This window comes from Thamnophis elegans, chromosome 14 (genome assembly GCF_009769535.1).
Source record: "Thamnophis elegans isolate rThaEle1 chromosome 14, rThaEle1.pri, whole genome shotgun sequence".
Taxonomy (NCBI): Eukaryota; Metazoa; Chordata; class Lepidosauria; order Squamata; family Colubridae; genus Thamnophis; species Thamnophis elegans.
Genome location: NC_045554.1, coordinates 4,967,091 through 4,983,782, shown reverse-complemented (window position 1 = coordinate 4,983,782; position 16,692 = coordinate 4,967,091). Strand labels below are relative to the sequence as shown.

The following is a 16,692-nucleotide window of genomic DNA, read 5'->3' as shown; positions in this document are numbered from 1 at the left end:
CCACGGGAGGTCAATCCGAAATTGGAAATCAAATGAGTAAATAAGTGTACACCAGGCACGCAAAAATAGCCGCATTGCTTTAATTTTGAAGACAACCGCTTAAAAAAAAAATTATCTACACACCTTCACAGTTCCGATTGGTTTGGCCCTCCACAACGGACCACAATTTCTCCTGTGGCCTCTTGGGAAAATTCATTGCCCACACCTGGATCAAAGGCTTGTTGTTTGTGTTGTTGTTGGTGTTGTTAGCACGGCGTCTTCTTGAAAAAGTCAACTTCTGACATCGGAAGTGGTTTTCACCAGGGAAAACCGTCCGACTTCGCTGTGAATCGGTTTGGGTTGTGCTAGGCTTCGCGTTACGATGCGAACTCAAAAGGTGGCTAAGTCGTCAAACCGAGGTGAAGCAAGCCATAGTTTAGTGCTTCGTGTGCCTTTTAAACCCTGCTATGCAGAAGTCCACTCACGGGTGGGCTATTGTCAAGGGACGATTGCCAAAGTTTCTCCCGGTTCATCGTCCACTTCAGCTGGCAGTTGGGGGGGGAGGCGGACAGTATCCTGAATTCTTCCGACTGAGGATAATGCTTGCGATGTTCCATCACCGTTACCATCTTGGCTTTCTGGAACAGTAGCATGGATGCTCTTGCAGAGTTCACAGATGGGGAAATCAAGCTTCTCGGTTCCTTGTTGAGTCATGCGGACCTGTCTCCTTCCAAAAAATTCAGAGCTGCTCTTTTTTTTTCCATTCCCTTCTCAGCTTAACCCTCCCTGCTCAAATGTCCTAATAACGGTCCATCCTCTTAAGCACCATGACGTGACAAGGCGTGGCACGACAAAACCGCGGTCCACTAAAGCGCGCCCGATTAAAGCGCGTCGCTGACGTCATCAGCAGCGTGACAACAACGACCGTGGAGAAAAAAGGGCGCTTTAAAAAGTGCTTTTAAAGCAAGCCAATTCACGTAAAGGTAAGGGTTAGGGTTAGGGTTAGGTTAAGGGTTAGGGTTAGGTTTAGGGTTACGTTAAGCGTTAGGGTTAGGTTTAGGGTTAGGTTAAGGGTTAGCGTTAGGTTTAGCGTTAGGTTAAGGGTTAGGTTTAGGGTTAGGTTAAGGGTTAGGTTTAGGGTTAGGTTTGGGGGGTTAGGTTTAGGTTTACGTGTTAATTTTAGCTTTACCGCTCACAGCGTGCTTTTTTCGTCGCGCTGTGATGACGTCAGGTACGCGGTTTCGTCGAGCGCGCTTTAGTCGACCGCGGTTTTGTGGTGGAACCGTGACAAGGAGCAAAACAACCTGGGGGGGGGAAAAAAAGACTAAACCCAACCTCTCCGCATCGGACATCTTCAAGACATGCTGGGGGGGGGGGGAGGTCATTGCTCCCTGGGTTTGTAGTTCGCAACCCTCCTAGAGACCAAAGGGGAACAGTGAATCAGTGGAAGAAGGGCTTCAGAAATTGTGGATGCTCCATCCCTGGAGATTCCTAAGAGGAGACTGGGCCACCACCATTTATCTGAAATGGAATAAGGTCTCCTGCTTGAGCCAGGGCTGGACTAGCAGACCTCCCAAGTCCCTTCCAACTCTTGTTATTTTTTTAAGGCTGGGCCTTAGAAGATGCCACCTGTTGTGGCCCGCCAGCAGAGCTGGTGGCAGATTCGGACAAGGAGGAGGTTGGGGAGGAACATGGGCCACTCCTGGAGTCTGGGGAGGGCTCTGTGTCGGAGGCAGGGGAGGGCAGGGCCATCTGACAGTTATCAGCTGCTGTACCTTCAGAGTCAGACATCAGTGAGGCAGACAAACAGCTGGAGCCTGTTCCCAGTGTGCGCATGCACAGAGTTGCCAGAGGAAGGGAGCAGCTAAAGAACAGGCGGCGACTTGGGAGTAAGGCCACAGGTGGAGGATAAATGGCCCCTCCCAGAGGAAACAAAAGAGGAGCAAAAGGGGAGTGGAGTTTGCAGGAGACCATTAGTTCGCTTCATTGGTTCGTGATTCTCCAAGGCTCCTTGCCAAGTTTTGCACATATCAGCCTGGCAGCTCTACAAGCCAGAGAAGGTCCGTGACTGTAAATCCTTCCTTGAAAGACTTTGCTGGATGTGAATGAGCAGAATTCACAGTTAAACTAATCAAAGGGGTTTTTGTCGGGACCAGGAGTTTGCTCTTGGGAAGCCTAGACCACCACACATCAGACAGCAGGACCACGGAGGCCCATTGTCCAAATTTTATCCTGTACCACCTCTTTCTACCTCCCCTCCTCCCGTTGTTCCTCCTCCTCCTCTTCCTCCTCCTCCTCCTCTTGCCTACTCCCAGACCAGAGTTTGAGCATCACGAACGATAACACCCGTGGATGATTTCTATGTTTTGCCACCATCTCTGAACGCGCCTCCTTGAAACACGTTCCACACAAGGACTTCGCCATGATAGCTCAGGCGAGAGCAAAACAGAAAGAAAGGACAAGAAGGACGTTGCATCAGGATTCTTCCAAAACATCAGACACAATTCTTTGACTAGTGTGTGTTGTCCACCCATAAGTGTTCAAGAACAAGGTTCTCAGGAAAGTGCAAGGCTGTGGTTTCGGTCTCCTTTGGACGGATAAGCACCATGATTCTGCAGCTCTCCCGCTTTTTAATTGCACCTCCCCTCTTGTGGTCTAAAATGATTTGCTAATTATATAATCCTAGTTATCTTCTTCTTTTTTTTCTCTTTTTGGTCATTGCTAGCCTCGCAAACAAAAACGTAAAACGAAACCAAGGTCCTTGCGAGTCGTAAGCCAATCTTGCTTCATATCGTCACTTAGGGTTTATGCTTGAAATGGGCTTCCACTGGAAAGGAAAGACAGACACAAAAAAAAGAAAGAAAGAAATTAAATCATCAAAGAAGCTACAGTCAGCCCTGAACTTTATATATATTTTCTTTTTATATATATATATATATATAATTTATTTTATTTTATCAATTTCATATATACATTCACAATTATATGATCTCATAACTGTTATTAATAATATGTATTTATAACAATTTTCCCTACTGTTGACAATATACTTGAAGATTGCTTTTTTATCATCCCATAGATCCATCTTATCTTACAACGGTCCTACTTCTTCTTCCCTCCCTCCTTCTCTCCTTCCCTCCTTCCTTCCCTCCTTTCTTTTCTCCTTCTCTCCTTCCTTTCCCCCTTCCTTTCCTCCTTCCTTCCCCCCTTCCTTCTCTCCTTCCTTCCCTCCTTCCTTCCCTCCTTCATCCCTCCTTCTCTCCTTCCTTCCCTCTTTCCTTCCCTCCTTGCTTCCCTCCCTCCTTCCTACCCCCCTTTCTTCTCTCCTTCCTTCCTTCCTCCTCTCCTTTCCCTTCTCTCCTTCCCCTTCCTATATATTTTCTTGACATACTATAAGTGCTTGGTCAACAGCATAATGTCTGAGTCAGTTGCTTACATAGTAATACTTTTTAAAATCCTAATTTCTACCTCTAAAAGATAAAGGTTCCCCTTTCACATTATGTGCTAGTCATTCCCGACTCTAGGGGGCGGTGCTCATCTCCGTTTCAAAGCCGAAGAGCTAGGGCTGTCCGAAGACGTCTCCGTGGTCATGTGGCCGGCATGACTCAATGCCGAAGGCACATGGAATGCTGTTCCCTTCCCACCAAAGGTGGTCCCTATTTTTCTACTTGCATTTTTACATGCTTTCGAACTGCTAGGTTGGCAGAAGCTGAGACAAGTCACGGGAGCTCACTCCATTACACAGCGCTAGGGCTTCGAACTGCCGACCTTCTGATCGACAAGGTCAGCATCTTAGCCACTGAGCCACCACGTCCCTAATTTCTACCTCTAACTGAGGCTATTTTGAGACTCCAATACTGACATGCTGGAGAAGAGGGACAGGGAGGGGGGAAATAAAGAGAGCTGGGATGTAGTCGAAACAAAATACTTTTCTCTTGGGAACCAAGGACATTCCTGCAGGTGCTGGGAAAGAGAGGACTGGAGTCACCTAGCAATGGGACAGTATCCTGATTGAACCATGTGATTGATTGATTGGAGAAAGTGACAAACTTTCACTTGTAATTAGATGGAAAACCTCAGGAATATCCAGAGTCGGTTTTCCACCAGGTTGTGCCAACATGACCTATGCAATCAACCTATTCTTTGAGGAATTTGCCTCGGAGTTTTGTTTGCTATGGGTATGTTACTTGGAACCTTGCCAGCCTCTTTACCAAAGATCGGTAGTCCTCAACCTACAACGGTTTGCTTAGAGATTACAACGGCACTGGTTCCAGTTTTGACGAAGGCTTCCGTCAACATCGTACGAGTGATGGATCCACCCCGAGACTGAACGCTGGAGCCTCACCTGCGTATTCCTGTGGCAGCATCGGCCTGTTGATCACTTTTTGAAAAGCGGAGATCCACTCAAGCTGATCGCTTTTGGTCTCACAGGCAAAGAGGAACTTCCGGTCAGGGGTGATGATGGTAATTCCGTACTGCCAGTGATTCCCCTGGATGGACGGCGGGAGCCCTTCCAGGGCCTTGTAGCTGTTTTCTTTACTCCCAATAAAAACCTCTCCCCTGGCAAAAGCATCCTGAGCAGAGGACAAAAGCAGAAGGACTCCGTGTTTACAAAGGAGTGGAAGGATTAATCTGGGGGGGGGGGGGGGTTATGCAAAAAGTAACGAAGGAGCCAAGATCTGAAGCCCAAACCAACTATCCTTCCCTTTCTCAACTGGGGCTCCATGAAAAGTCACGATTAGGAGGAAAAAACCTTCCTTCCTTCTCTTCATCTATCATCCATCTCTACTTATCCCCATCTACCGACCTACTGTGTTTTTCTGAAAATATGACCTATTCCAAAAGCCCTAGTTATCTATCTATCTATCTATCTATCTATCTATCTTTCTTTCTTTCTTTCTTTCTTTCTTCCTCTTTTTGTCTTCTATCTATCATTTTTCTGTCATCTATCTATATCTCTATCCAATCTCTATATCACTATGCATCCATCCATCTATATTTCTATCTATCTGTATCCATCTATCTCTATTTCTATCTCTATCTCTATCCATCGATCTTTATTTCTATCTATCTATCTTTGTCTTCTATCTATCATTTATCTGTCATCTCTATCTATCTCTATCTAATCTCTATATCGCTATGTATCTATCCATGTATTTCTATCTATCTGTATCATCTATCTTTATTTCTATCTCTATATCTATCCATCTATCTTTATTTCTATCTATCTTTGTCTTCTATCTATCATTTATCTGTCATCTATCTATATCTATCTCTATCCAATCTCCATATCGCTATGTATCCATCCATCTATATTTCTATCTATCTGTATCCATCTATCTCTATTTCTATCTCTATCTCTATCCACCGAACTTTATTTCTATCTATCTATCTTTGTCTTCTATCATTTATCTGTCATCTCTATCTATCTCTATCTAATCTCTATATCGCTATGTATCTATCCATCTATTTCTATCTATCTGTATCCATCTATCTTTATTTCTATCTCTATATCTATCCATCTATCTTTATTTCTATCTATCTTTGTCTTCTATCATTTATCTGTCATCTATATCTATCTCTATCTAATCTCTATATTGCTATGTATCCATCTATCTATATTTCTATCTATCTGTATCCATCTATCTCTATTTCTATATCTCTGTATCTATCCATCGATCTTTATTTCTATCTATCTATCTTTGACTGTCTGTCTTCTATCTATCATTCGTCATCTATCTCTATCTAATCTCTATATCTCTGTATCTATCCATCTATGTTTCTATCTGTATCCATCCATCCATCCATCCATCCATCTCTATTTCTATCTAACCATCTATCTGTATCGATCCATCTATCTCTATCTAATCTATATCTCTGTATCTATCCATCTATCTCTATTTAATCTCTAGATCTCTGTATCTATCCATCTATATTTCTATCTGTATCCATCAATCTATCTCTATTTCTATCTATCCATCTATTGGTATCTATCCATCTATCTCTATTTCTATCTATCTTTGACTCTGTCTTCTATTTATCATTTATCTGCCATCTATCTCTACCTACCTATCTGTCTGTCCACCCTCTATATGTATCTCTCCATATCTATCCATCTATATTTCTATCTACCTGCATCCATCCATCTATCTCTATTTCCATCTAACCAAAGAAAGATCTAAAGAAAAAAATCTCTCTCTCTCTCTCTCTCTCTCTCTCTCTCTCTCTCTCTCTTCAAACTAGAAGAGAGAAAGCAGAGTTATTATTTTAGAAGAAAAAGAGGAAAAAATTGGGAGGGGGGATTTAGAGAGACTTGAAGCCAACAGGGAGACATTGACCACAAACAGAGCATCCTGTGCCTAAACAGAGAGGGGAAGAAAAGAGCCAGTTTCAAGATGGGGTAGGTCTGTTTTGGCCTGTGAAAAGGATCTGCGTGTTCTGGTACTTCGGACATTGAACGAGAGCCAAGAGTGCGAGGCAGCTGTTAAAAATGGCAAATGCTATTGTGGAAGGAATTAAAGAACGAACCGTCCCTTTCTCCCCAGCTTCGGTCAGATGCCACTTGGAATGTGATATCCAGCAACTGGAGAAGGCATCCAAGATGGCCAGGGGAATGGAAAGCCCTGTGTGCAGTTGAAAAACTCAAAGGGATTGGAATGTTTACTTCTTGGGGGACATAGTTGAAGGCTGCTGGTGTGTTTGAAGAGTTGTGAGGACGGGGGGGGGGAGGAGGAGGAGGAGAATTGAGGGGTCCTTGTTGCATTCTGAGCTTGGTAGTTTTCTTCCATGTTTCATTACCTAGCTAGATAATATCATTGGTGCTAGAAGGGAGTGGAGTTATGGAGGAGGAGGAGGAGGAGGAGGAGGAGGAGGAGGAGGAGGAGGAGGAGGAGGAGGAGGAGAAGAATTGAGGGGTCCTTGTTGCATTCTGAGCTTGGTAGTTTTCTTGCATGTTTCATTACCCAGCTAGGTAACATCATCAGTGCTAGAAGGGAGTGGAGTTATGGAGAAGAGGAGGAGGAGGAGGAGGAGGAGGAGGAGAATTGGGTCCTTGTTGCATTCTGAGCTTGGTAGTTTTCTTGCATGTTTCATTACCTAGCTAGATAATATCATCAGTGCTAGAAGGGAGTGGGGTTATGGAGAGGAGGAGGAGGAGGAGGAGGAGAATTGAGGGCTCTCTGAGCTTAGTTGTTTTTTTGCCGATGTTTCATTACCCAACAAGGTTACATCATCAGTCCTAGAAGGAAGTGAGGTTTGCAGAGTGGAGGAGGAGGAAGATTGTGAGGTCCTTGATGCTTTTTGAGCTGCAAATGTTTAATGACCCAACTAGGTAACATAGTCAGTGCTAGAAGGGATGGGTGTTTGGGGGGGGAGGCAGAGGAGGATTGTGGGGTCCTTAGTGCTCTCTGAGCTTGGTGGTTTTCTTGCAGATGTTTCATGACCAAGCTAGGTAACATCATCAGTCCTAGAAGGGAGTGGGGCATTGGTGAAATTCAAATTTTTTTACTACCGGTTCTGTGGGCGTGGCTTGGTGGGCGTGGCAGGGGAAGGATACTCCAAAATCCCCATTCCCTCCCCACTCCTGGGGCCAGCTAGAGGTGGTATTTGCCAGTTCTCCGAACTACTCAAAATTTCCCCTACCAGTTTTCTAGAACCTGCTGAATTTCACCCCTGGAGTAGGGTTTGTGGAATGATGGAGGAGGAGGAGGAGGAGGAGGAGGCTTACCAAAGGATCCTTAAAATACATTAATCTTCTGTCATCCATGGTAAACCAGCGTTTTTTGAACCCCTCTGTTTGCTAAAAAGGGGCAAATGGAAAAGGAAGCTTTATTAATAAACTGATAAGTTTTATCTAAAATACAAAGTAGATACTTTTATTTTCCTTCACCTTTAAAAAAAAATATATATTTTCAACATTAAAGATGGTCTTGTTCATTGCAGATGTAGGAACTAACTAAATACTTTTTAAAGAAAAGAAAACAAAAATCAGCACTAACGTTGTTTATTTGAAACTTCTCCGGGCCCATGCAAAGAGAGGAGGGGAAGGGTTAAGCTCACGATTTGTGGAGCCATAGTTTCCTAAAATAATTATTAAAGAAGTCACGATTGGCTTGATTCCCAGGTTATAAAAAGCCTATTTGTGTCTGTGTACTCAAGCAACACAGAGTTACGACCAAACAGAACAGGTTCAAATTCCAGCTACGATAACCAGTTAGTAATAATTATTCTTCCAATTATCTACTTCAAAAAAAAAAAAGGTAGAATACAAAACTGGCCACAGATCCCTAAAAACAGCCACATGTATATCTTTTTTTTAAAAGTACAAGTTTCTAGACCCTATGGTAAAGTTCTGGAAGTATGTGGTTCATGCTTGCATCAATCCTGACAGCTGGAGGAATGAAAGAAAGAAGCAGAAATGTTGAATATTGGAATATAAGCCTAAACTTCTGCCTTCCTTATGAATCTCTGCCATGCTCTGATATTTTAATTTCCCTTGGGACCCCGAGAAAGGGCGGAGGGGGGATGAAGCATCTTGCAAAACCAGTGCACAATTTCAACTGTGCTCATTGGATTAGATTCTTAGCAGCAACAGGGCCAATCCATACAAATCTCTCTCTCTCTTCTTTTAAAAGACAGCTCCAGTTAAAATCCGATGCAAACCTTGGGCTTGTTTGAATTTGTATTTTTAATGAATTGGTTAAGCACAGAGACGGAGGCTTTGATTAAAAAAAAACTCCTTGGCTCACAGCAACAAGAACACAATTAATTTCTTGGTTCACCTTAATTAGGAGAGAGAGATAAAAACTGCAAAGCATTTAAGAAAAAGGAATAAAAGTTATTTTCTCCTCTAGAAGCTGACTGAAGAGTAGAGAAATCAGATAAAGTGTTTATCTGGAACTAGAGAAATCCAGGTTAAAAATCTCAATTGTTCTGCTTAATCAACCCTGCAAGTTTGTTGCAAGAATCAAAAGAAGGGCGGAAAACCATAAAAACGAACCATAGTTTTTGAGAGGAGAGATCCAGCATAACTCTGGAATGCCTTGAGCAATTTCAACCAACTGTGTGGGTAACACACCCTAACACCCCTTGGGTATGCGTTAAGATACAGCCTGTTGTGCCTTAAAATGGCTTCTAATGTACAGAGCAATGGTGTTGCCATGGTAACAGCTTCACAGTACTCCACAAGGGGGCTCCCTCTGGTAAGCGGGGGAAATCCAACATTAGAAATTACATTTGCTCCAGACATTTCCCCCCTATAAATAAATACCTGAGCAACACCGGGTTATGGGTTAGTAGCTTATAATAACAAAATGCAGATACTTTAATCCTCCCCAGGAACGTTATAACTCCATTTTGAATTTGGGAAGCACAATTTTTATAGCTGTAATCTTTTTTTTTCAAAGGTGGTGAGCGTGAGATGGCCTCCTTTCCCATCCGAATACATTTTAGCCAGCCAAATTCCCAAACCGCTAGTAATTTTTACCCTGCTATTATGGGATGGTCTATTAGGAGACATCCAGCTGGTCCTTCGAGGGTAGAAATAACTTGGTCATTTAAGGAAGCTGCCCGCTGTCAGCCCTCGTTTCAAGAGAAGGACCCACAAAGCTCCTATTTTGGTGTTCGTGATATATGCAAAATATCAGCTTTCTAAAGGTAAAGGTTCCCCTCGCACGTATGTGCTAGTCGTTCCCAACTCTAGGGGGCGGTGCTCATCTCCATTTCAAAGCCGAAGAGCCAGCGCTGTCCGAAGACGTCTCCGTGGTCATGTGGCTAGCATGACTCAATACCGAAGGCGCACGGAACGCTGTTCCCTTCCCACCAAAGGTGGCTCCTATTTTTCTACTTGCATTTTTAACGTGCTTTTCGAACTGCTAGGTTGGCAGAAGCTGGGACGAGTCACGGGAGCTCCCTCCGTTTTGCACCGCTAGGGATTCGAACCGCCGAACTGCCGACCTTTCTAATTGACAAGTTCAGCGTCTTTAGCCACTGAGCCACTGCGTCCTTGTGGTATTACAATATATGTTCAATTAATATTGTGATTGGCATTAGAATGGCATATTGAAACATTGAAGAATTAAAGAACGAAGGCTTAGATCTTAATACAAATATCAATATTAAGATTACAAAAATATTAATATCATTATTGTTATTTGTATCAAAATGCCACACTGCTCATGCATTGATGGATCTTAGCCACTGAGCCACCCTTTCTAGTGCAAGCTAAATTTGCCAATCGAGTTCCTTTTGTATAGGATAATATACCTTTTTAAGGCTTTCAATAGACTCTCGGGGGTCTCCTAGCCAAAGCACACAAGCACAGTGGAAATATTTCAACCTTCTCTTTTGTAGTTCACAACATAAACACACAACGGAGCAGAACTGGCAGGAATGTTTAAAGGAAGGCAATAACCAATCTTGAAATGTAATCTCCATGGAGATTCTCAGTCATCCAGCTCACAATCGTCCCAAATTTACTTTGTTTTTTCAAGCGGTAACTGGACTCTATGCTTTTTTTCTTTTGAAGCTGAAGATTCTTCAGCTCTGATTTCCATTCCCCACCATCCAGGCAGAGCTGAAGAAGCTTCTCGGATGAGAAGCGAAAGGTGTTCGGTGAAAAACCAGGGGCCTCTTTTAAAAAGCACTTTAAAAGTTGGCTTGTATGTATCCGAACATACAACCCAAATGCTGGCGATGTGATTCTCTCGAAGCTACATATTTTCATATATGGTGGACTTGCAAAAAGGTGAAGGCATTTTGGATAAAAAATATGGTGGATTATGCAAAATGTTCTTTAAAAAAGGATAAAATTTACCCCTCGGTTACTTTTGTTAGGTATAATTACTGATTGTACAGCTGTAGAGATTAATTTGATTTTGCACTTAATAACTGCAGCTAGATTGTTGGTGGCGCAATACTGGAAGGAGGAAGATTTGCCTACAATTCAAGAATGGATATTGAAAGTCACAAATGTAGCCGAGATGGCTAAAATATCTGCCAAAAGAGCACTTTGGGGGACTTTTAAAGGTAATCCAAATCACCTTGATTCGTGCACAACATGCTAAAAGAGATCGGGATTTTATAAAGTCACCTTGTTTCCCCACCCAACATTGCCAAATTGCATTGGGCCGAAAAGATTAAACCCCTCTTACCTTCGGCCCAGTTTTCTCCATGTAGCCTTCCTTCAGATAATTCCTGGAAAGTTTTGGCACCAGCTAGAACATTCAAATGATAGAAGAGGAAGGAGAATCAGAGGATAGAAATACGAGGGCAGTGCCAATGGAGAAATGAAGCAGCAGGAAGAAGAATAAAATAACAAAAACTACCCAAAAGATCCTTGGCCATCAACGGTTGCAGCAGGGAGACGAAACAAGGAAAGCTGGCTTACAGAGTTATTTGATGCAAAGACACGTTGGATCAGAGGGTCACCAAACTTTCGGACCTCAGGGACCACTAAATTCATAATTTTAAATCCCGCGGACCACTAATAGGATCTGCCTAATAACTGGCTGGTTGGGTGTGGCTAGGTGGTCATGTGAGTGGGTGGGCGTGGCCAACTCGATGTCACTCATGTCGAAGGGTGCCTCGCCAGCCTCTACTTGCCCCTCTCCTCCCAGCCACTCCTCGCCCACCCGCCCGGGCTCCTTAGGGCCCCAACAGGAAGCAGTTGCTGGAGCTAAGCAGCCACCAGGAGAAAGAGTTGGGCAAACAGCTCAGTTCAGATTGGATCTGACCGAGAAGGAGGCTCAGCAGAAGCACCTCACTGAGGACTAGGAGCATGGGCTTTCCAAGCAGAGGGAAGACCTGCGGGAGTGCAAGGCTAGGGACCGGTGCCTGGAGGCTCAGCGGGCTGGTCAGCCAGTTCCAGGCCATGATGCAGTCCCACTGGAACGAGGCCCTCCGGCTCTTCGCCACCAACGGTGCTTCCCTCCAGCCTTCGCCCAAAGCCCCCCACCAGGAGGCTGAAGCAGACCCCAAGTTGGAATTTCTGCCCCTCTCCAACCCACACAAGACGACCCCGAAGTGGGAGACTCTCTGCAGCAACACAAGCGTTCGTTGCACGTATCCATCCCAGGGGCCGTAGTTTGAGGACCCCTGACTTAGTGCAATATAAAAAATGCAAACAATATTTCTGCGGACCACCAAATTTTCTCACAGACCATCAGTGGTCCACGGACCACCAGTTGGTGACCGCTGCATTAGATCAGTGTGTCTCAATCTTAGTAACTTTAACATAGGTAGACTTCAACTCCCAGAATTTCCCAGCCAGCTTGCTGTTCGATCTACACGTTCCCCCCCTGGTGTGTGGACTTCCAAACTCCCAGAATTCTCAACCATGGTGACCTGACCTTTCTTGGGAATTCTGGGAGTCGAGATCCCCATCTGGAAGTTTGCCAAGTTTGAGAAACATTGGTATAAAATAATTCCAGGGAAGAAGAAAGAAAGGAAGAAAGGAAGGAAGGAAGGAAAGAAAGAAAGAAAGAAAGGAAAGAAAGAAAGAAAGGAAAGAAAGAAAGAAAGAAAGAAAGAAAGAAAGAAAGAAAGGAAAGAAAGAAAGGAAAGAAAGAAAGGAAAGGAAAGAAAGAAATAAAGAGAAGGGAAGGAAGGAAAGAAAGGAAAGAAAGAAAGGAAAGAAAGAAAAGAAAGAAGGAAAGAAAGAAAGAAGGAAGGAAGGAAAGAAAGGAAGGAAAGAAAGGAAGGAAAGGAAGGAAAAAGAAAAGGAAGGAAAAAGAAAGAAAGGAAGGAAGGAAAGAAGAAAGAAAGAGAAAGGAAAGGAAGGAAAGAGAGGAAGGAAAGAAAGGAAAGAAAGAAAGGAAAGAAAGAAAGGAAAGAAAGAAAAGAAAGAAGGAAAGAAAGAAGTAAAGAAAAGAAAGAAAGACATAAAGAAAGAAAGAAAGAAATGCTGAGCTCACATCAATATCGCTGGCTCCGGGGAATGCCACTTGCAAGTAATGAAATCGGGCGGCACGGATGGCGTTGAACCAGTCCACCATTTCCTGGAGAGCAAGAAAAACGGTTGTGTAAAAAAACGTGCACAAGTGCAGACTTCAGAGGCATTCTCTGCATTTTTTCCTAGAGCTGGGGCCGGGACTGGATTTTAAACGCCGCTCTTCCCACAATCACTAAATCTCATTTCTCCAGGCTCCACTTTCAAAATTATTTCATTCAATGGCAGTTTCTCTGCATTCCTTTTGTTACACGGAGTTTTCTTTTTTTTACAAAAAATAGAGCATGTATACAGCCATTCATCTTATCACCAGTTCTGGGCAGCTCAGTTGACAAACAGCAACCACAAATGGCAAAAGAATTGTTGCTGGTTTTAGATCTAAATGTTCTCATCTCTAATTTCCATCTACTCTCCATCTCCAATGCTGTAGTTTAAAAAAAGGAAGATGTACAGTAGTTTGAGTCAGGAATAATATTGTGTTTCAAATCAATTTCAAGAGGTTCAGGAAGGGGGAGAGATTATCTTTTAGTAAGATAGGCAGCCGATAGATAGATAGATAGATAGATAGATAGATAGATAGATAGATAGATAGATAGATAGATAGATAGAGAAAGAGAGAGAGAGAGAGAGAGATGATGGATGGATGATAGGTAGATAGAGATAAGAGAGGGGAGGAGGGAGGGAGGGTGGTGGATGGATGGATAGATATGGGAGGGAGGGAGGGAGGGAGGGAGGGAGATAGATAGATAGATAGATAGATAGATAGATAGATAGATAGATAGATAGATAGATAGATAGACAGACAGACAGACAGACAGACAGACATAAGAGAGGGGAGGAGGGATGGAGGTTGGTGGAAGGATGGATGGATGGATGGATGGATATGAGGGAGGGAGGGAGGTAGGAAGATGGATGGATGGATGGATGGATGGATGGATGGATGGATAGGTAGGTAGGTATGTGAGAGAGGGGTGAGAGAGGGAGGTAGATAAGTAGGTAGGTTAGAGAGAGAGATGGGTTGGTGGTTGAGCAGGTGGGTGGATAGATGAGAGAGAGAGAGATAAATAAGAGGATTGATGGAGACAGAGAACAACACTGGGTGGACAATTCTCTTCTTAGCAATTATCTGGAATCATCCTTGTTGCCTTCACAAATCAGAAGGGATGCACACACAGACACAGGAACACACACACACACACACACACACACTCTTTCTCTCTGTCTCTCTGTCTCTGTCTCTGTGTGTGTGTGTCTCTCTCTCTCTCTTTCTCTCTCTCTCTTTCTCTCTCCTTGCTGCTCCTTTTGGCCACATGCAAACCAACTCTATGAGCTGCTTCCTTCCTTCCTTACTTCGGGGCTCCCACCTTGCCATCTTCATGGTAAACAAAAATATTCCTTGTGCTGTTGTCCTTCAAGTAAGTGATCTGCAGCCCGTGAGGGTTTCCAATTTTCTCGGGCTGGAAGGTGGCGTTGAGATGCTCAATTTTCATAATCGCTTTGGGCTCTTTGGCCTGGCGAAGAAAACCACAACAACAACACATTAGCCACAACTTCAATGTTGGAAGGACTTCATTGTATCTGTATCTGTGCATCTGGTACACAGGGATTCACACCCCCCCCCAAAAAAAAAATAATTGGGAGAAGTAATTTTGTAATCCATCAGGAATTAACGAAAGGTCGGGATTTAAATTGAAGTGACCAACCTTGGCAACTTTAAGACCTCTGGACTTCAACTCCCAGAATTCCCCGGCACATTCAGTAAACACAGAAAAATGATTAGAGATGATTAAGGATGGTTAAGGGACTGGAGACTAAAACATATGAAGAACGGTTGCAGGAACTGGGCCTGGTTAGTCTAATGAAGAGAAGGACCAGGGGAGACATGATAGCAGTGCTGCTATATTTGAGGGGTTGCCCCAGAGAAGAAGAGGGGGGTTCAAGCTATTTTCTGAAGCATCTGAAGGCCAAACAAGGAATAATGGATGGAAACCGAACAAGGAGAGATTCAACTTAGAAATAAGGAGAAATTTTCTGACAGTGAGAACAATCAAGCCATGGAACAGAAACTGCGGAAGTGGTGGGACCTTCATCACTTGAGACTTTCAAGAAGAGATCGGACTGCCATTCGTCAGAAATAGTGAAGGGTCTCCTGCATGGGCAGGGGGAGTTGGACTAGATGGCCTTCAAGATCCCTTCCAACTCTGTTAATCTGTAAAGAACAGAAGTTGCCTTCAGATGTTGTGGGAGCTTCATCCCTGGAGGCTTTCAAGAAGAGACTGGACTCCCATTTGTCAGAAATAGTGAAGGGTCTCCTGTTTGAGTGGGGGGGTTGGACTAGATGACCCATAAGGTCCCTTCCAACTCTGTTAATCTGTTAAAAAATATATGGGAGATCGGTGGATAGATCTCCCAGACAAATTAAGTTGCTTCTGTTTTTAATTGCGACTGACCTCAGCAATGCAAAGAGTCTTTTAAACTTCCCAAGAAAAGGATCATTTTAAAAAAAACATTCAGATGGAGCATTATGAATTCTCGCTTCCCCAAACATCATGCTCTTTTCATTCCAAAAGATCCCTTATCACCTCTTTGCTCTTATTTCTGGCTCCAGATCTCCAGAAGGTCCAGAAGTAACCGTGAAGTCACAATCCTTATTTCTTTGCCAACTATGGGAAGGAGTTGAGTTATAGAAATGACCCAGCAGTTGTCCTTTTTAAAATGTTAGGAGCTATCTCAGGACCTTGGAGAGCACCAGCCATGATGCCAGTTGGGGAATTCTGGGAGTTGAAGTCCCCATATCTGGTTACAAGTTTGAGAAACGCTGGACTAGACCCTTCCATGTAGATGGCCTTCTGTCCGAGACGCTGTTACTTTCCCACCAAAGGTGGTTCCTATTTTTCTACTTGCATTTTTTACATGCTTTCGAACTACCAGGTTGGCAGAAGCTTGGGACAAGTCACGGGAGCTCACTCCGTTATGCGGCGCTAGGGATTCGAACCGCCGAACTGCCGACCTTTCTAATTGACGAGTTCAGCATCTTTAGCCACTGAGCCACCGCGTCCTTATGGTATTACAATATATGTTCAATTAATATTGTGACTGGCATTAGAATGGCATATTGAAACATTGAACAATTAAAGAACGGAGGCTTAGATCTTAATACAAATATCAATATTAAGATATTAATATTAAGATTACAAAAATATTATTAATATCATTATTGTTATTTGTATCAAAACGCCACACTGCTCATGCATTGATGTTGATGTATATCTAAAAATAAAATTACACACACACACACACACACTATATATATATATATATATATATATATATATATATATATATATATATATACATACATACATACATACATACATACATACATACATACATACATACATATATATATATATATATATATATATATATATATATATATAATGGACTCTTGTGACGAGCCGATTGACAGATGTTGGAAGCAGTTAGCTTCCTCCCATAATTGGGGCTTACCAGGGGTTGTGACACTAATATATACCTTCTTCCCTGGCTTCAGCTGATAAGGAGGAGACCTGTGGCTTGATGGCTAAGACGTTTGCCTAAGATGCAATACAGCACAGGTTCGAATCCCAGTAAGCGTATGGCTAGCTGATGAGAGCTAAATAGCTTGAAATAGATCTATACTAGTCTCCCTTTATTTATTTATCAGCACAAATAAAAACACATATATATGTATGTATGTATGTATGTATGTGTGTGTGTGTATATAT

At 43.1% G+C, this 16,692-nt stretch overlaps 1 protein-coding gene across 1 annotated transcript in view; it reads right to left on the bottom strand.

Moving 5' to 3' along the window:
• Window positions 1–2,445: 2,445 nt before the first annotated feature.
• The window catches only part of ADAP1 (ArfGAP with dual PH domains 1), a 29,743-nt gene continuing 15,496 nt past the window's right edge, over window positions 2,446–16,692 (bottom strand). Inside the window, exons 6-11 of the mRNA XM_032230834.1 lie at window positions 14,290–14,436; window positions 12,891–12,974; window positions 11,130–11,192; window positions 7,706–7,777; window positions 4,325–4,553; window positions 2,446–2,806 (exon numbers count right to left, since the gene is read on the bottom strand). Of these exons, the coding sequence (XP_032086725.1) occupies window positions 2,778–2,806; window positions 4,325–4,553; window positions 7,706–7,777; window positions 11,130–11,192; window positions 12,891–12,974; window positions 14,290–14,436 (624 nt within the window). The 3' untranslated portion in view covers window positions 2,446–2,777. The remainder of the gene's footprint in view (window positions 2,807–4,324; window positions 4,554–7,705; window positions 7,778–11,129; window positions 11,193–12,890; window positions 12,975–14,289; window positions 14,437–16,692) is intronic.